At 39.8% G+C, this 20,269-nt stretch overlaps 1 protein-coding gene across 2 annotated transcripts; it reads left to right on the top strand.

Moving 5' to 3' along the window:
- The first annotated feature begins 903 nt into the window (after positions 1 to 903).
- On the top strand, positions 904 to 18,854 carry fes (FES proto-oncogene, tyrosine kinase). Of its 2 annotated transcripts, XM_040135162.1 has the most exons (18): positions 904 to 1,262; positions 2,501 to 2,674; positions 3,771 to 3,867; positions 4,167 to 4,350; positions 4,938 to 5,075; positions 5,191 to 5,310; positions 5,485 to 5,607; positions 8,879 to 9,074; positions 10,248 to 10,328; positions 11,214 to 11,423; positions 11,877 to 11,999; positions 12,296 to 12,349; positions 13,436 to 13,554; positions 13,694 to 13,788; positions 13,940 to 14,063; positions 16,486 to 16,643; positions 16,761 to 16,883; positions 17,081 to 18,854. In XM_040135162.1, exons 1-18 carry the CDS (start codon positions 1,038 to 1,040, stop codon positions 17,221 to 17,223), a joined length of 2,487 nt encoding a protein of 828 aa, XP_039991096.1. In that variant the 5' UTR covers positions 904 to 1,037; the 3' UTR covers positions 17,224 to 18,854. The 2 variants fall into 2 exon arrangements, with proteins under 2 accessions (XP_039991096.1, XP_039991088.1); XM_040135154.1 differs by having other exon boundaries at positions 16,761 to 18,854.
- The last annotated feature ends 1,415 nt before the right edge of the window (positions 18,855 to 20,269 follow it).

The raw sequence follows: 20,269 nt of genomic DNA, 5'->3' as shown, positions 1-20,269 counted from the left end.
CCAGTTGTTCACTTGAACATTTATCATAACAAGACATTAAAAGCACCTTGCTTGTAACAACAAAAAGAAAAAAGAAAAAACTTTCTGTGTTGGGAGAAGTGTTCTGGTCATTTACTTAAGTAAAAGTTGCAACAAAACAATAAATACTGTAAAAGTCTTGCAATCAACATACAGTAAAGAAGAAAAGTGGCCCCTGTCTGCGGAATATTGTCATAAATTACATAAATGAATTATTATTACTGCTGCACTGATGTATAAGTAGCTTTTTACCCTTTTAGTTGGTAAAGGTCGAGCCATGCAGTATAGATTGCTGGGTAGTTGAATCTATAGCATCATATTTTATAAGATGATCATATTTATTTTATATTTAGTCTTTATCAGTGTAGTAACTAGTAGATACATTTGTAACATAGAATTAGTGAGGTTAAAAAAAAAGTTTAAAAAAACCCCCTCAATACTCCAGTAAAATACAAGTATCTCAAAATTGTACTTACACTAACTACAGCAGCTGTTTTAATACTCTTAGGTACAGAAATATCTGATGTTCCCCATGCATGCAGAGCAACATTAGTGGTCATTATGTAACATGCAGAAACGATGCATGTTTCAAGCCCAGTCATTGGTCTTTCTCAGGCAGCATTCAACCTCCACCTCTTTGTGTGTTTGGGTTATTTCTGCACTTTAATGTAAATATCTTTTCTAAATATACAACAGCTGCTTTTTGATTCATTGTTCCTCTAAAGATATTCCTAAATTGAATGCAAAAAATTTCAAGTTTACAAGCATTACCACATTCAAACAGACATGAGGAAGTGCTGCCTCACATGAACGTCTGTTCTTTTTTTTCTCTTCTTTTTCTTTGCCAACAGGGAAGTGATATACCTCTATGGTCACAGACAAATAACTGCTCTTGGTCATTAGGAGCTGCTTTAGCTCACCACTCTGTTTCTGTCCCACTCCGGAGAAAAACAAAGGTGGCATAGGATTTACTACTGACAACAAATCTTTGGCAGGGAGGAGAGTGGAAATATTCAGAGATGGGTTTTGGGGAGGACCTGTGGTGTCCACAGGCACATGCAGCAGTCATGCGGCTGCTGGACTCAGAGCTTCACCTGATGGAGGTCATGAAGAAGTGGATGGGTCAGCGGGCTAAGAGTGAGCGGGAGTTTTCAGTGCAGCTGCACCACATGGCTAACATGGCAGAGAAGCTGGACCGACCTCAGCCCGGTGCAGGACTGGACTACATCAGCCAGCTCAACAAGGTAAGGTCCTGCAGATCACTCTGTACCTGAACCACTAACTGATCATCACCAGTCATCCCAGTGGAAGAAAGCCACCGTACCCAGCAAAAAGTGTGTGACTTCAGTTTATTTCAAATTAGTTTTCAACATCGAGGTGAAGTAAGAAATGGTTGAAAAACCAATTATCAACATCAGTGCTTTCCATATATAAAATTTATTCAGGTGGAGAAATACATTGGTGACCACCCAAGAAGACTTGTTTCCATTTCACAATTTTATTTTTAAATTTTTTCAAATATCACGCAGAACAATGCATTGTTATTTCGGGGGAAAAAAACACTTCCCTAATTGAACTTTAGCTCTTGAATGTAATGCTTTTCTGCTGTCACAACAGAGGAGTTTTATTTTCAGAGCTTTGAAACCACAGAAAAATTCAATGTGCCAAGTACAAAATACATTGTATGTGAATGACTCAAAGTATCTCAAAGTAAAACTGTAAAAGTAGAATTTTCTCAATTTCTTTGAGGTACTCATAAAATTATGAGAGTCGCGGGTCTTGCTGAAGGCTAAAGTACCAATAACGCTGATCTAAAACTTTTTCTCCCTTTCCCTAGTTGTCATAGTTTACAATTATTTGAATGTTGAAGTATATTCTCAAATCCAAATTTAAAAAAAAAGCACTTAGAGATCACATACAGTATACCTCCACTGGCTCTGCACAATCCTCTAAATATTGATACTTTAATAAGAAGAAACTTACAAGTACTACTAAGAAGTTTTTTGTGTTTTTTAATATGCATGGATTTCAGATTTCTTTATATCTGATCATTACATTATCATCTACATGGTTTGTACAAAAATTTCAAGATCGTCAGGCTCATGACTTCTGAGGTATAACCATTTAAACTGATTATGTTCATGTAGCAATACCCGTAGTTGAAATTTGTTCAGAACTGATCCTGTACGTGTATAATGACTTAAATGCAGTTGCAGTTGCGCTATGTGCTCTATTTATGGCTATCTTAAGCCATATCTATGAATGTGCAACCAGTACTATGAAAACAAGACATAAAAGAAAAGACATAAAAGACATAAAAAGAAAAAGAAAGGCATGTTTTTTTTGGGGTCACCACAAGTTTTATCTAACATTTTAAAGACTGGATAAAATTATTAAGTAATAATTGTGTTGGTGGCTCACGTTATTATTTTTCTCCTGTTTAAATGCCCCTCTCTCCCGACCTTTGCCCTCCGTCTATCAGTCGTGGGGAGTGCTGGTCTCTCAGACGGACTTCCTCAGTCAGATGATGAAGAAGCGCTCTGAGGATCTGCTGGATGGTCCCATTAGCAAACTGACACTGCTCATCAGAGACAAACAGCAGCTCCGGAAAACCTACGCCGAGCAGTGGAATCTACTGAGGCAGGAGCTCAGCAAGGTGTGTGATTAAAACACACAAACACGTGCACAAACTCAAATACACTACTACTAACATACCCAAACCACCGTGGTACAGTCAGAATGTGATAAAACAGCTCACTGCTGAAAATGAGCTCTTGATTTTTTAGGTATTATATTTGATTACTGCTCCTCTTTTGATGTCCCTCCGTTGAACCTTTGACTCACTCTTCTGCTAAATATTTCAAAAATTATCGTCCATATCTCGGTTGTTATGAAACAATCATTCATTTCTTTCGCAAACGCTCTTAGACTCTCAAAATGGGGCGTAAACAAGCAAGTACGTTTTTTTTGTTGTTTACTGTAATTATCGGCACCTGTTTCTTTATCTGAAAACTGTCATAATTTTAAAGTGAAAGCAAATAGTGTAAATGGCCATAATGTGTACAGTGATAATTATAGTGGTAGAGTATTCATTTATCTGACATGACTCTTACAAGAAGCCGAATTTGCTTTTTTTTTTTTCTCCATTATCTTGATATCATCTTGACACGTAGATGAGTGCAGGAGTGGCAGGTTCAATAGACTGGAAAGAATGTGTGCAAATGCATTTTGATGAGTTCTCAAAGTGGTGGCTGCTCCACACTGCTTTTAATACCCAATAACATCAGGCAAATGACATGTTCATTTTCAGTGATCCATCTTGGGTCACAGTTTGGCCGTTCTACATTCAGTTTGTTTACTTGAATTTTCTTACTTTGCCATGCAGCTGAGGCTCAGACAGCTTTGGTTTCGTCTACGTCAACGTGTGGATAGACAATAGATAAAAAATAATGTTTTGATTGCTACTGAACAGCGTCAGAGATGTTTTTAGGTGGATTTTTGAAGTATTGGCACATGCTACTCAACAAAGGTCTCATCATTTCCTCAAATGTCTTCTCTCATGTTTCGTGTTCCTCTGCTGTGAAACATACCAAGCCTCCGGCCACTTCCTGTGTCATGTAGTGCTCTCATTTAGGGAGGCAGTTAGTAACCACACAAAGAGCTCCTATGAATCACAATCATTCTTGCGCCATTTATTTTCCATCTTTATGTGTGCTGTAAAAGATGGTGTTGTGGTCTGTGTGATGCTTCAGGTGACGCAAACAGAGCTGGAGAGGCTGAAGGGCAGCTACAGACAGGCACTGAGAGATGCAGCTCAGGCTAAGAGGAAGTACCAGGAGGCCAGTAAAGGTAGGGATTCATGGTCTGACTTACTTCTCTGAACAGAATCACTTTCCGTTTCCCACTGATAGTACGCAGTTGTTTTTTGTTTTTTTTTCCATAACCAGTTAGAGGGTCTGGGAACAGAGGTTGTCGTGTGCTGTACAGATTGCAAAGCCCCTTTGCAATCTGTACAGCACAAAGGGCAAATTTGTGATTTGTGATATTGAGCTATATAAAGAACCTATACAGTGTAAATCTGTTGTGTGTATTTCGATCGTCATATAATGTGTCCTAATGTGTCATCCCTTTCCTGTACATGTGTACAGATAAAGACCGAGACAGGGCTAAAGAGCGATACATAAAATCTTCACTGAGACTCCACGAGCTGCATAATGAGTACGTTCTGTCTGTGCGAGCTGCTCAAGTTTACCATCAGCACCACTACAGTCAGATCCAGCCTGCCCTGCTCAGCGCGCTGCAGACTCTGCAGCAGGAGATGGTGCTCATACTGTAAGATCAAATATACTCATACATACTGCCGTGAGCAGTGACTATATTGACCTGAACATCCAATTTTTGAAAGTTGTGTACTGAAAACAATCCTTCCAGAAGGTATGTTGGGTAAGAAAATGAAATCAGATCAAAGAAGAGAAACACAAAGGGAAACAGTGAAGTGGATCATGAATTTGGAAGCTTGATTTATTAAATGTTTGACAGCCAGGGGTCAGATCTCCAATGTCACAGCTTGTTTGAATACAGCTTGCAAAACAGGCCCTGCTTGGAACTTCATTACAACTGTGACTAGCAATAATAACACACATTTGAGAAGAATTTAAAGCATCTAAGTTGTTACCGTCATTAATTTCTTTTCTCAGGCAAGTCTCTCAAAGTAGATTTTCATAGCACTGATATGAATCAACCTGTAGCCAACCAACCTGGAAATTCTTATCTTATGCTCTGGAGAAGAGCAGTAATGTAAATGTAGTTTGAATTTGGAAAAATCTTGCAAAACTGTCCTTGAAATCAAAGAACAGGCTGACATCTGTGCATCATGTGTAACACACGTTTCCATGTTCCCTTCCTGGCCTCTGAACCAGTAAGGAGATCCTGCAGGAGTATTTCGACATCTCCACTCTCCTCCATCATGAAGTGGTGCGGGTCCACAGGGAGATGTCTTCTGCTCTAACGGCCATCGATCCTCACAGAGAATACGAGAGCTTCATTCACCAGAGCAGGTAAACGGAGGCAAACTTTTCCCCTTACATGTCAACCATGCAGTCATGACAGTCCACCCTGTAGAGCCATGATGCCATGAACTGTGTGTGTGTGTGTGTGTGTGTGTGTGTGTAGGTCTGTGGGGGAGATTCCTGCTTGTGCAGAGTTTGACTCCATCCTGCTGGAGGACAATGAGCAGCTAAATCCCAGAGATATTGAACTGAATGACCTCACGCTTGAGACAATCCAGCACAAGTGAGAACAAACAATACAGTCAAACCCCGATGACTAAACTCCAGTTTCCCTTTTTAATGACTGAACTACTTCCTTCTACTTACCTTCCTCTGTTCTGTTTGCCTCCTATTTCGTCTGACTGATTAGCATTAATACTTTCTCTCCCCACATTATTTTACCGTCTTCTTCCCCCAGATTGACTGCGGTCGAGGAGGAGCTGCTGGACCTGGCTAGGACTCTGGGCTCCCAGCAGACCTCGGTTGAACAGCTGGAGCTGGAGCTGGAGGCAGAGCGGGGGGGTGTCAAAAAAGGCCAGAGGTGAGCAGACCACAGACATGAGACAGAGGTTACAGAAGAAGTTTCAATACAAAAACACGCTGCCTTTGGTAGCTGTGAAGATAAATTACCAAAGATTGACTCAGCAGGAAGTCGTTCCCCTCAGTGTTAGAGGTTTACAGTGCTCTGGGAGTAATCGAGTAATAACAAGCTCCTGGAGGACGACTGGAAACAGTGTGTTTATTTGTTGAAAAGTTGTAAGGGCAGCTGGGGAGCACATGTGGTGGGGGTGGTGGTGATATTGAGGTGAGCGAAGGGTTATGCTGCACTTTGGTCTGGATTTTGAAGAAACATTTTGTTCATCAACAGAGACAAACTGTGTGAGTTTGACCTAGTGTGACCTCTTGTTTACCTGAGGAAAAGTCAGACTGAGTACACTCACTTCTGTGGTTCCCACTCACCATCACTCTACCATCATTTCAAAAGCATTAATGAAGCCTTCTTCAGTTTTAGTAGTGAATACGGAAATCAGAGGCCTTTACTATGAAGCAAGTTCAACATACCCAGGATTTCTTTTCGTTTTCTGGCTTCACTGAGCCTAACATTGGCCCTCCTGGATAACCTGTATCACAAAGCTGCTTATCTGAGTTTTCCTGTCCAGCTGTGAGCACATTCATGTGAACGAGGCAGGGTTGTTAATTACAAGAAACATCATCGGAACCATTAATAAAGTACCGATTATAATTTGGGGGAAACTGTTGTACCTGTAGGTAAATTCGGTTATGGCAATGGTGATATTCCACAAGGTGAAATGTAAACAATATGATCACATAACAAGAACAGAGAAGAAACACTAGAAATAATTTCCAATTACTAAAGTCAGGCTAAGGATATACTGTAAATAAGTACAGGAATTATTATTAAGTTTCTTACCGAGTGAGAATTTTTGCTCTTTTGTCTGATGGTGAACAAACTATTATGAATATGAGATACAGAATTTAAAAAAAAGTTAAAGTAATGTCTGACTGTTTCTACTGCCAAAGCTGAGAGGATGGAGAGAAGAAAAGAAAAGTAATTCATGTCTGATGAGGTGAATCTGACAGGCATGCTCATTTATAATCATGGGTAATATTTATTAGTGTGTGGATAATTTTTGTAATAAGAGACATTAGAGGGTTTAGTTTTTATTTCGCTTAACTGTCACACAGTGTCCTCAACATGTTATTCTGAGCTGCAGTGATGGAATAAGAGTGTAAAATCATCAACACTGTCAGGAAACTTGTCCGGAATCAAAGAATCTTTGTGCAATTAAATTGAAGCTGTAATAATTATTATGTAGTTATTTAGTGTGATAAGCTCTCCCTCTGCTAGTTGGAAGCTCTTTTTAAAACAAGAGTGGACACATGGAGAGTCTGGAACAGCTAAACGATTTGACTGATCTGTAAAAAATATCTGTTGCCCTTTATTATGTGTCACTTTACTGTAAACTCTTTTTTTTCCATGTTGGGATCCTGTAGGAATGATGACTCCCAGGGTTAAACCTAAAGTTACCTCACTAACCCCAAATCCTGCTTCCTAGTACAGGCCTCAGGTCAAGCAACAGCATGTTAGCATTTAGCCTCGCCTTTACAGTTGACAAAACAATCGCACCCCAAAGCCCATTGGTATCTAATCTTGAGCTTTCAATTATATAACATCATCACTCATTTAATATGTGTTTGCCCAACTGTCTCGAAGGTTTAGATCAAATTTTCTTTTTTCCTGAGCACTTTGACAACTTCTCGCCCATGTCGGCATAAAAGTTGATGGAATAGTTTGATATTTTGGGAAATATCCTAGTTTTGCTTTCTGGTGGAAATCTTAGTGAAAAGACTGATATCACTGTCATGTGTGTGCACTAAACATGAAGCTGCAACCAGCAGCCAGTTAGTTTAACTTGGCACAAAGACTGGAAATGGAGAAATAGCTAGCCTCGCTCTGTCCAAAGAACAAACAAAGCTGCCTTGCAGCTGCTCTAAACCTCAGAACTTACCACAGTATTTCTTGTTTCTTTTAATCACAAACAAAGCAACACAAAAACTGAAGTGTACAAAGGACAATACTAACTATTGCTTGAAGATTGACAGTTCATTCTTGACCTTTGAAAGAGCAGTTCACAAAACAATCTCTTCACTAGGTCCACTAGTAGTTTCTTTGCTGCTGTTTATAGCTCTCAGCCCACTGAATCACACTGTCTAGATTGCCAGCCAGTCAAAGTAGGCAACTGCCCCGGGGACTCCTAGGGCCCCACAAAAGCCCCAGGTTCACTGCAATAATACAGTTTGTCACTGTGAATTTGTTGGAGAATTTGCGCCACTTTAAGTACAATATTAAAAAGGCAAGTCCTGCATTATTATTATAATATTAGACCCACAGGATACATATTCCTAAATAAACACATGCATAACCAGATTTATAGAGCAACTAGTGATTATTTTCATAATTGATTAATCTACCATCCATTTTTGGATAAATCATTTTGTTCATATAATGTCAGACAATAGAGAAAAGGCCCATCGTATTTTCCCAGAGCCCAAGGTGCCGTCTTTAAATTCCTTGTTTTTTGACCACACATCCAAAAACCCACATTTATGCAGTTTACAAAGAAAAGCAGCAAGTTCTCACATTTGAGAAGCTGAAATCAGAGAAAGTTTTGCATGTTTGCTTGAGAAATGACTGCAACATGTAATTATTGTCCAAATAGTTGCAGATTAATTTCTTGACAACAGATGAATTGCTTCAGCTCAAATAAAATTACCCCAGAGGAACTGACTAAATGGGCACATAATGGAGCTGCAACTGTGGTGTGTGCACTGTGCAGTGTGCGCTGTACAGGAACGTAGAGGTGACAGGGCATATACACCGTGCACAGAAGGAGGGTGGGGTGGACATCAGGGGTCAAACCGCAAATTTGTGCCTGGTACCCTCTAAACCATTGAGCCAGCCAGCTTGCTGGCTGTTCCTGTTCTGTTGAACCTCGTGTTGATTAGCTGTTAGGACCTGTACAATCAAGCCCCTGCAGGCTTTTTTTTTTAAATTCTGTTCAAGTTCTCTTGGGTCATTCGAGGTTTACTGATCTTACATGCTCACCGTCCAGGGCCATGACTGACTAAGCCCTCTTATTGATTGCATTAGTCAATAGGAAGCATCTGCAAACATATTTGCACAGACAGGGTTTTTTTTTTATTAATGTCTGTGTGTTCTCGTGGTGTCTACTTGTGCCATTTGTGTTATTTTATTGAGTTGTCATATAGCTGCTCTCTGTTTTGTCCAGGGTCTACCAGTTCAGCAAGAGACATGCACTGGAGGAGTGCCGGCAGCAGGTTGCTCTGTCTCAGGGCATGAGAGCCAAGCTGGAGGCTCAGAGGGTTATTCTGAAGGACAAACTGGACCTGCTGGGCTCCAAAGAACCTCCTTCTGCTCTGACACTGGACCCAGATACCGTTTCACTTTCATCCAGCTCAAGCAATGTATTTTCTCTCTGTCAGAGACTTTCCTTCCTTTGTCTTTTTTTAGCCCCTAATCAAAGTAGTTCTGTCAATCAGCCAGAGGTAAAAAAAATAGGTTGTGCGTTGCATTTAAACTTAAAAAACAAGCCATGGTATGAGGAAAAAAGACGTCATGTTGGATCATGGATAACTGAAATTATTGTTGGTATGAAGTACAAAGACGGCACGTCAGGTATAAACTCATAGAAACAGTGTTTCTTTCTCTACTTCCTCTTAGACCTAAATTCACAGTAAGACAGAATGACTTAATGCATTTGTTTGCACCAGAGGTGGGACTTGACAAAGTCATTGTATTGCAAGTCACAAGTCTTGGAAAGGTTCCAACTCAAGCCCAAGTCCTGAACATAGTGTCTTAGGCCCCAAACAATTTACTATGGAATTAGAAACAGCAGCATCATCAGGCTAATTTTACTGACAACCGTCAATAACACAAGGATGATCTTTTATATTGAATAGTAGCACTTCCTTATTGATATTAACAGACAACATTTGAGCTAAACATTTTGTTACCACACTGGTTGTGTGGTGCTTAACACCAGCTCTTAACTAACCTTAGCTTAAGCCATCGCTAGCTAAAGATCAGCATTTCCAGCCTAAACTTACTGTCTCTAACTATTTTTGCTTCCATGGATGGCAGTGTTGGTCAGTTCAGCACTTTGGTCCAGACTGAAATATCTCGGCTTCAAGAGAATGAACTCAAAGGTGTATAAAGTCCTTTATACACTTTATATCTGCTTGAAATCAGCCTTGAGAACGTCAGCATGCTGACATTAGCATGTAGCTCAAAGCACCACTGTGCCTATAAGTAAAGCTTCACAGACCTCCTTGTGTGGCTGTAGACTCTTGTTTGATTTTGTCAAGTTAAGTCAAAAGTCATCAAATTCGTGACTCGAAAATGACTTGCATACAGCTCATTTGACTTTAGTCCACACCTTGGTTTTGGAAGCAGCTCTTTGTAGCTAGACCTACCAAAAATATATGTTAGAAAACAATTTTAAAATAACCTTGCAAGTATTTTTGGTCATTTTTTGCTTTTATTTTGATATTAACAGTAGATGAAAGAAACGAGGGAAGTGAGGACACCCAGGTTTTGCCATTGTTCTTGATTTATTTATTTCCTTTTTCTTTTTTCAGGACCACAGCCAAACTCCCTCCAAACTCATCAAGGACGGGATCATAAACAATTTGAGTGGCCTGTTTAAACCCAAATGTGAGGTATGTTAAACAATTACGATAATTACACACCAAACACTGATAGAGTATAGGTGGTTATACTTAACTGCATGGCATCACATTGTACACACTAAACAATATCTATTTCTTTGTGTTGCTGAAGAACGCATAAACAGGAAAGACAGTTGTTCCAGGTGAAGGACACTTCCCTTCCTCAGTCTAACACCTTCCTGCTCTTATCTTCATCTCCAGCGCTTCATTCTCTACACTCAACCCTCTTGGTACACAACAATTTATCATGTGTTGGTCAAAGTGCCAGATTTTCAAAGAGTATCCTCTGTGCTGCTGAGCTCACTCAGGCGCGTGATCTTTCAATGGGGTCTCATGCTCCCGAAGGCACCATGGGACTTACTGAGGTCAGCTTTTTCGGTCAAGTTACTACTTTTGAAATTCTGCTTGACCTAAAACTAAGTTTACTTTTCAGGCAGCCGGTTTGAATTTAAATCGATATATCAATGCTGACAGATGATAACACACAGGGAGCCATGATCCAGCTGTCCTGCACACAAACTCTCAACAGGAAAAGGCCTTGTGCAGCCATTTCTTCAGTTTTAATCTGTCACAGAGATAAAAATGGCTGCATGCACGCTGTAAATGATCATTTTGAGCAAATAATGTTTTAAATGTTTATACTGTCTTGGACTTAAAGTCTGAATTATTTGAAATGTGAACTACTTCTCTCTCTCTTAATCCCAACTCTGTTACCCCGGAGGCATGAAGGGTAGCACGGTTAGACTTTCAAGTATTTTAGACTCTTCTTTGAAGTATCTCCATATAATCTCCGCAGAATCATCCTCTATCACTTCTTGTTGTTTCATTATTTATATCAGCTTTAAAGATTCTGTTTTTCTCTGTTCCTGTCTCCAGACAGTTCCGGTCCTCACCGCAACGCAGGAGGTGGATCGTGCTCTGGGGCAGCAGGACTGGTACCACGGAGCCATTCCCAGACTGGAGGTCCAGCAACTGCTGAAGAGTGATGGAGATTTCTTGGTGAGGAAGAGTCAAGAGAAACAGGGTTATGTGCTCTCTGTGCAATGGGATGGATCCTGCAAGCATTTCCTTATTCAGAACACGGATGTAAGTATATCTGCGTAATGGAACAGACTGCTTTTGTAGAGAAAAGAGTTGCAGAAATCCATTTTACTTTATATACAGTATGTCGTTCCTATGTGTTTCAGTGCACATTTAACATCATGTAATTTGATAAAATATAAATATATATAATATATTGCTAAAATATAGATGTATTGTTCCCTTCCAAATTTTGTTTATATGAGAGGAAGTTATGATAGCATCTAAATTTTGTTGCTATTTTCTACATGGTTTTATTTTCTGCAAATTAAGCTGAAGTTTAAATGTTTGGAATGAATACAAAATTGATACAAGACCAGTTACTATAAAGTATCTACAGATTTAAAAATATATTTTTATTTATATGATTCATTTTTTTCATTATGTTAAGTTTTTCTCCCGCCTGTGTGTTTGTACATCAGTACCCTTCTGTAAATGCTTTTCTATGTGCGTCAGTAGAATCTGTACCGTCTGGACGGGCAAGGCTTCCACAGTGTCCCGCTGCTGATCCATCATTTACTGTCCTCACGACAACACATCACCAAGAGGGCTGACATAGTGCTGAAAAAACCTGTACTGAAGGTACTGCTGTAACACACACAGACACACGCATGCACAGAACCTATAGAGGTTCTCATTATCCTTTTTTCTGTGAACTCTGTAGATTATACTTTTTAACATGTTAGCCTAGAGCTCCTCAACACACAATTTCAACATACTGACAAGCTGATTAAAGTACTTAAACGTCACAGATGAGCATATAGGCAAACCTAAACTTGCTCTCTAATGATCTTTCCTTCAAATTCTCGTCCCTGTACTGGTCTCACAGTTTAAAACCGCACTAATATGTGTCTCTTATTGTTTTTTTACCTCATTAGGACAAGTGGGTCCTTGAACATGATGATATTATCTTGGGACAGCTGATTGGGCGGGTGGGTAAGCTTGACATCTGTTGACAGAAATGCAGAAGTGAAGTGAGGAAAACCTCACTTATTTTTATTTATTTTAATTATTCATTGCTTTTTATTATGCCTATGAACAGAGTTAGCCTTGAGTAGTCTGTCCATGTGTTTGTCATCTTAAAATGTTGTGAACATATTCGAGTGTGCGTGCCAAAGGGAAAAGGAAGACCTGCATAGTGAGTAACACTTAAAAAAAAAAAAAAAAAACCCAGAAACACTTCTGTAGCCTTTAAATAGACATAACAAGAGGCCAGCTCTTCATCATTGGTTTAATCAAACAACAGGAGTACTCTGGAGACCTTATCGCCAGTTTAAAGAATAGATTCGCAGTTTTTCAGGTCTGTCTTAAATTACTACTTACTGAAGTGTGATTGTTTGTTGTAATGGTTTCTCCTCTCCATACTGGCTACGTCTCAAGATGATTTTAGTGTAAGTGATGGGAGATAAAATGCAAAGTTGTTGTTTAAGGCAAAAATGTACAGCGCTCTATAGTTTAGCCCAAAGCTATTATGAGGCTTCAGCAGTTTGGATTATTCAGATGAAGTGGGTATCTTGGAAAGTTACTGTCTTTTAGTACAAAATTTCCACTTTTTGTTACTATCCCACTTTTGTGGGTCACCAAGCAAACACTGCCCTTGGAAATACAGAGAGGGAATTTTGTACTAAAAAAAACTTTAAATGTGAAAGGGTCCCCCCCTTGGTTTGTGTAATTCAGTCAGCCAAAGTCTCATATTAACTACAGCTGAGGTACTGTCGATGTCATCCTCCATCCCTTACATTGATATTGCTTTGGCGGGGGATCTCTTTATGCCCAGTATGGACAGGAGGAACAATTACAGCAACCATTAGAATTGATGTACATGTTCATCTCCCATTTCATCTGCAGTCATAAAATTGCATAAAAATGTGCACATATGGTAACATTTCACCAAGGAAATTGTTGACTTTGGAGAAAAACAGGTGTGGAACTGTCATATCTTGAATTATATGGTGCTGGATTAGCTATATACATAGCTAAAAACTGTAACTGATCACGTTGGTGTTGGTGCTACACAGGGCAACTTTGGAGAAGTGTACAGTGGTCGTTTACGCTCTTGTCACACTCCTGTAGCTGTGAAATCCTGTAAAGAGAACCTGGCCCCGGAACACAAGAGTAAGTTCCTGATGGAGGCCAGGTTAGTAAATAAACCCACACACCTGCACAGACAGACACACACACACACACACACACACACACACACACACACACACACACACACACACACAGACACACCACACACGCTCCTCTCTGTACCCCTTTCCTGTGCTGTCCAGGATCCTGAAGCAGTACGATCATCCTAACATTGTGAAGCTGATCGGGGTGTGCACGCAGAAACAGCCCATCTACATCATCATGGAGCTTGTTCAAGGTAAATATGATCCCGTTAGACACCACCCTTATACCTCAACAGCTTCCAGATTTATTGTACCATTACTGCTCCCCCACTTTTTTCCTCCATCATCACTCTATATGTGTGTGTGTGTGTGTTTTTGTCTGTGTGTGTTTACACATTTCATAAGGTGGTGATTTTCTCTCCTTCCTACGCAATGAGGGTCAAAGGCTGAAGCCTAAGATGTTGGTCAAAATGACAGAAAATGTAGCGGCTGGCATGGAGTACCTGGAAGGAAAGAAGTGTATCCACAGGTTGGTCAGTCAATCAGTCAGTGTTTGTACAGGCCTCTTTGTGGGCTGCACAAACACTGATTTAGTGCTCTGTCTAATCACTAAATCAGGAACAAGTAAGATTGCAACTTAACAGAATTTAAGTCAGAGACTTTCAATTACAGGTGGCCAGTGGTGGAAGGTAACTAAGCACAATCACCCATTTACTGTACTTAAGTACACTTTTGAGGTATCTGTACTTTAATTGAGTAATTTCCATTTGCATTGATAATTATTTATGTGACCTTGTACTTAAACTCCACTACATTTACATTTATTTGAGGGATTTAGTCACGTTATAATACAGATTCAAATTATTAATTCAAAATATAATTTAATAAAAATTTATATTATTATGGATTAAACTACCCAGGTGATGCATTTTCAGCTTCTTAATAACTATTTTTTTGCACATTATGTTAAAACAGAGAACATTTTACAACAGTGGAATACATAACATTTAATACTATACACAAATACACTATTTGAGACCTAACAAATATACAGTATATATGATAAAAATAAACACAAACAAGCGTCCTTAGATTAGATGACATTGTTTTCTCCAAACTGTGCCGTGGCTCTGAAATCACCATAGATGAACACACAGGAAACACATGAAATACAGCGCAGTGTGTTAGACAAATGATTGTTCCAGTGAAATTGAATTGGTTGCATCTTACAACATATTTATTTTACTTACAGTACTATTTAGTGTGGTACAAGCTGCAGGCAGATTGATCTCTAAGCCTTTATGATACATAACAAAAAACTTCCTTCACCTCATCTAACTGTTGACCAAACTGAACTTTCCCAGCAGCACTTCCACATATGAGGCACTGATGTCGATTGACAGTGAGGGACAAAGAGTTTCATTAAATTACTGACAGCTGTTGTGTCCCTGAGGATGAAACTAGAAACCTACAGTTTTTTTTCCACTTAAATGAAAAAGGCAGAACAACTACGAATTCAAGAGCCCATTACATTACATTCATTTGGCAGACACTTTTTTCCAAAGCAACTCACAATAACTGCATTCAAACTGAAAAGGAACAAAGAGCTAAGTGTAGTCAAAAATTTAAACTCTCCCAAATACAAATCCAAAAGTGTTTCCAATACCTATGGTGCAAGTGCTTAGTTTTATTTTTTCAATAAAGAAATAACACACAAATAAGCAAATAACACATAAGCTCTCGCATGTGGTTTTGAGTTGTAGTCTGAAAAAGTAGGTTTTCAGCCTTTGGCAGATGATGCGTGCTGACTACTGTCCTAACCTCAGGTGGGGCTCATTTCACAGAAAGTGCTTTGCCTGGTCCAGTAATATGACTCAAGATCTTCATAAGTGTTAAAATGAAACCATAAACCTTAAGTATGTACATACTGTATGAATATGACAATTATCTGTCCAAGAATTGATAATTTCTTATAATAAGCGCTTTATTTTTAGAGCAACTTTCATACATAAAAAAGCTCAAAGTGCTTTACAAAAATATTGTTCTGGAAACTCATTTAAAATATTTAAACAAATAAAAGTTTGCAAAGACACATACAGTATAATAGATATGGATATTTCTTTGTCCAAACTGCTGGTAGATTTAACACTAGTGCTTGATGACCAGAGGGAGTTTACAAGGAGGGACAGTCAACTTAATATGGAGGTGCTAAACCATTCAGAGCCTTGTGCACTGGTAGTAGGATTTAAAAACTGATTTAAGAGACAAAGAGCCAAAGCAAGGATGCTGAACTGGGCGTGATGTGTTCTTTTTGAACATTTTTCACAAGCCAACCCTGACTGTAGCTACACAGACACAGCCTTTAAAAGACTGTGGATCTCACAGTCATTAAGGATCACATTGGGTTTGTAAGTAGCCCAACAGAGAGCGAACTGAAAGAAAATTGACCAAAAAAACAAATCTGGGATCCAAAAAGTCTGTGAAGATAAGTGAAACTGAACAGCTGCTTCTATTTTGTGGAATTAGTGCAAGCGCGGCCTGAAGCGGGATGGCGTGCGCGGGTTTCTCTAACGTCTCCGGGCACACGTTGGTGAGTGGCAGCGACCGGGGAGCTCAGGGTGAGGCCCCGGCGGGAGGCTGCTGGTGCTCCGGAGGCGCGACCGTGGGGCCGTGCGGCTCGCCCCCCGCGGCGACGGATCGGAGCGGGCTGCCGCTGGCTGCTCAGCCCGTAACGCTGCGTGCCAAACTAGCTCGCATGCAACACCAGACACCATGACGGGATCGCCTCCTTTTAGTGCCGTCTGTTCTATCGCCGATTCTCTTTTTTTTTTTTTCATACAGATCACGATGTTTTTGCGTCTCTTTCTCCATCTTTCATCAGCCTCTGTGTAAACCCCCCCCCCCATCTTTCTCCCTCCTGTCTTTCTTTCTTTTTTTTCTTTTTTTTTAAGGGACCTGGCAGCGAGAAACTGTCTGGTTGCAGCGCACAACGTGGTGAAGATCAGTGACTTTGGGATGTCCCGTCAGCAGGATGACGGTGTTTACTCTGCAGAGGGCAGCCTCAGACAGATCCCTGTCAAGTGGACGGCTCCCGAAGCCCTGAACTATGGTACGCCTCAAACTCCCTCCGGCCCGCGGTCGGGGCCAGACCCGCGTCTGCCAAACAGTCAATTAAAAACCGTCGACCTGTGCCTTTGCCAATGCTGCCCCCTGCCGGTGTTTGCAGGTCGCTACACCACGGAGAGTGACGTCTGGAGCTTCGGCGTCTTACTGTGGGAGACCTTCTCCAAGGGAATGACGCCCTACGCGAGTATGACCAACCAGCAGACGCGAGACGAGGTGGAGAGAGGTACGGGCTCATATCCGGGCACTCGGGGTTGTCGATGTGTTTGTGTTGAGATGCCACTGAGGAAAATTCGCGCCCCTTCGTTGTGCTTGATTCTGACGATGAGGCCTTTTTCCAGAATTATAGCTTTTCAGAAAATGTCTACAGTCTGCCGACAGACTATCTCTGTGCCTGCTTTGACCGTCTGTGCTGTGTTCCAGGGTACCGCATGGCTGCTCCTCACGACTGCCCTGCGGAAGTCTCTGGGATTATGAGCAGCTGCTGGCAGTATGAAGCCAGGAACAGGCCGTCTTTCAAGAAACTTCGGGCTGAGCTCAGTGCTATATACAACAAACTTATATAATACAAGCCTGTCAGTTGGACACATACATAGTTTTTTTTTCCCCCCTTCAGAAAATGTGTTGAAGTCCAACATATGAACCAGCTGGTGGCAGCAGTCTTGCTTCTTCCCCTCTTGCCCCGTTCGTCTGTTTTTCATTCCTCCTCCTGCTAAGAACAGAGGGTTGTCCTCAACACAGCTGTCTTCTTCAAGGCGGCACGAATTTGTGCTATTGTAAACACAACATACTTTACTATATGTTATTAGCGTAACTGTTGAAGTGTAATGGCCATGTCTGTCTCAAAGACACCGCAGAGATGTGTTCGACCGGGCACGTCCTCCTGAGGAGCTCAGATACTGCCAACACAGACATTAGGACAGTAAGGGTTGAGTCAGCACAGTGCTGTGGGCCATGTGTGTCCGGATCTGTTGGGGACTTTAGTGACCGACTTGTGGGTCAGTCCATGCCAACTCACCCAGAATTCAGATCGTTTTCCCAGTTCACGTGACGGATTTTCTCGCAACATTTCATGTGAAAACTACTATTGAATTCATGGGACCTTGCAACATCCTATGGCTCTACTCCTAATACTTTTTTATTTATGAATTTTTGAAGATTGGCCTTCTGAGCTAATTTTCCTAATTTCTGCTATGCTTTGTGTGCATACTCTAAACCTCACCAATCACTTCTTTTTCAGTGGACTGGGTTGAAATTTGGACTGAACATCCAACAGAATTTAAGTTGCGCTCCCTAAGGATAATTTGTAAATAGTTGTTGAATGTTTTACAGCAATCAAATTAACTTTTTTTTCCCAAATGAAGAATCTTTAATTTTAAAAAAAAATTGATATCTCCACCAGATTTTACTTTCTTGCAACCAAATTTTGATTCTATGTAGTATTCATATAGTTTTATCACATCTAGAAGTTATGCCACAGATCTTGCTAAAAACTGCTTCAGAGCTGAAAAACCCACTTATAGAAGGATTTGAACTTGAATTTCATTTAAACTTTTTTATGGGAAAGTGCCAATATTCATTGCGGATATATAAAAAATTTGAAATGATATATTACTCTTTTATCATTTCTTGAATAAAGAATTTTTTTCATACTTTTCACAGGATGTAATATTACATCCAGTGGATTTATTTCTTGGGTAGATATTTGTAATGTGTTGACTTCAAGGTTTTCTATCTCTGTGATACATATTGCGCCTGTTTTTAATGGGGCTCAGGGATTTTGCAGGTTACAGCTTGTAATGGCTTGATGCTTAGTAGAAGATGTCATCTTGTTTCATGTGTCAACAATGGAATTAAACAATAAAAACAATAAGGCAGTGCCACCTGAAACAGGTTCTGGCGGATTATTGCAAAATGGATGGCAACCTACCCAGAACTGTATAGAAGATGGGTATCATTAATTCATGTAGTTTTATGTGATAGTGAGATCATGGAGTCCTGCTCTATTGGGAAAAGCCTAGAGGAAGAAGCCAACTGACAAGAGACAAGCAAAAACAAGCCATTACAAGCTGTAACTTACAAATTTCCTTAAAACCAATGACAAACAGGCTCAAAAGATGTGATAGAACTTTATTAATACTACACAGAATCAAAATTTGGTTGCAAGAAATTGAATACTAGTGGAGATATTAATTTTTGAGGTGATATTTACATAACATATATTTGTAACATATTTGTTATATATATATATATATATATATATTTCTAATATATTTGGTTTGCCTACCATTACTATGTAAAGGCACGATAACTATGTAAGTCTAACATATTAGACATATGTTAGAGTTGATGTTCAGTTTTTTGACCCCTGTAGAACATCTAGGACAATTACATTCAGCACAGAAGAAATTCCTGCAAAACAAAGACAAGTTATGACTCTGAGAGGTTTTAACACAAATTCTCAGAACCTCTGTTGCCTGGTAAAAATTCATGACAACTACATTCAGCAAAAAAAAAGGAAATAATTCCTGCATAACAGAGATAATTTACAGATGCTTTAAGACAACTTGTTTAGATACATTTTTTCTTAGAGGGAAAGCTATTTTCCATCTGTAGTCCCTGTGTTGGATGAATACTACAATGTTTAAAACAGGAAAAACAGCATAAATCAGTAACAAATTAAAGTTAAAATTAGAATTAGTGTCAATGACAGACACAGAATTTCAGTAGAATTTGTACAGAGTACTGCAGACGATAAAAAATGAAACTGTAACACATTAAGGTGGAATAGTTGCTTTCAGCTGTTGTACATAGCTGCGAACTTCTTGTTTCTGGACCGAGTTCAACCTCAGCTGTCATTGTCCTAACTGTATGCGAGCTAACAAGCTAAATGCTGTGGGTTAAATATCAGCAGTTGACACGTTAACTCGCTGACATGTGAAACCGGCAACATGCTACTTAAACACGATATCATACTGATATGCTACGGTTAGCCTGCAGGCTAACTATCGGCATGCAAACAATCAATTGATGATAACATGCATGTTGCAATATTAACTGTAGGCATGTTGATATTTAGTTCAAAGCACAGCTGGATTGATTGGCTGAGACTGACAGACAGCTAAACAGACTGATGAAACCCGAGTCATAGTTAATTTGAGGGTGGGTCCACACTACGCTTTCTCCATTTTGGCCCTTCATTCACACCACGTCTGTGTGTTTCACAGCGAAAAACCTTTTCTAAAATCGTCTTCAGACTAGTTCAATCTTAAAATGGTGGCAGCACATTTAAGAGGGGATGAAGAAAACGATGATGTAATCCTGGTATATGTAGCATTAAATTTAAGAAGTCAGCTTTCCATCATCTACAATCTTTTCTGTGATCATTCATTTTCAGGAATAGTTAGTTTTGGGAAAAAGGCCTTTTCACTTTCTTGCCAAGAGATCCACTAAGTTCAGATCTTTATCGTCCCAAAAGAGGAAATTCGTTTTGCAGCCAGCAGTATAAATACACAAAAACACGAAACATAAACACAATAAAAACACAATACGACAAATAAAGACACTAAAAGTGCTAGTAGTCCAGAATTAAAAAGAGACCACATTAGAGAA

This window comes from Xiphias gladius, chromosome 1, assembly GCF_016859285.1.
Source record: "Xiphias gladius isolate SHS-SW01 ecotype Sanya breed wild chromosome 1, ASM1685928v1, whole genome shotgun sequence".
In the NCBI taxonomy this organism is placed as follows: domain Eukaryota; kingdom Metazoa; phylum Chordata; class Actinopteri; order Istiophoriformes; family Xiphiidae; genus Xiphias; species Xiphias gladius.
This window is presented reverse-complemented; position numbering and strand designations above follow the sequence as displayed.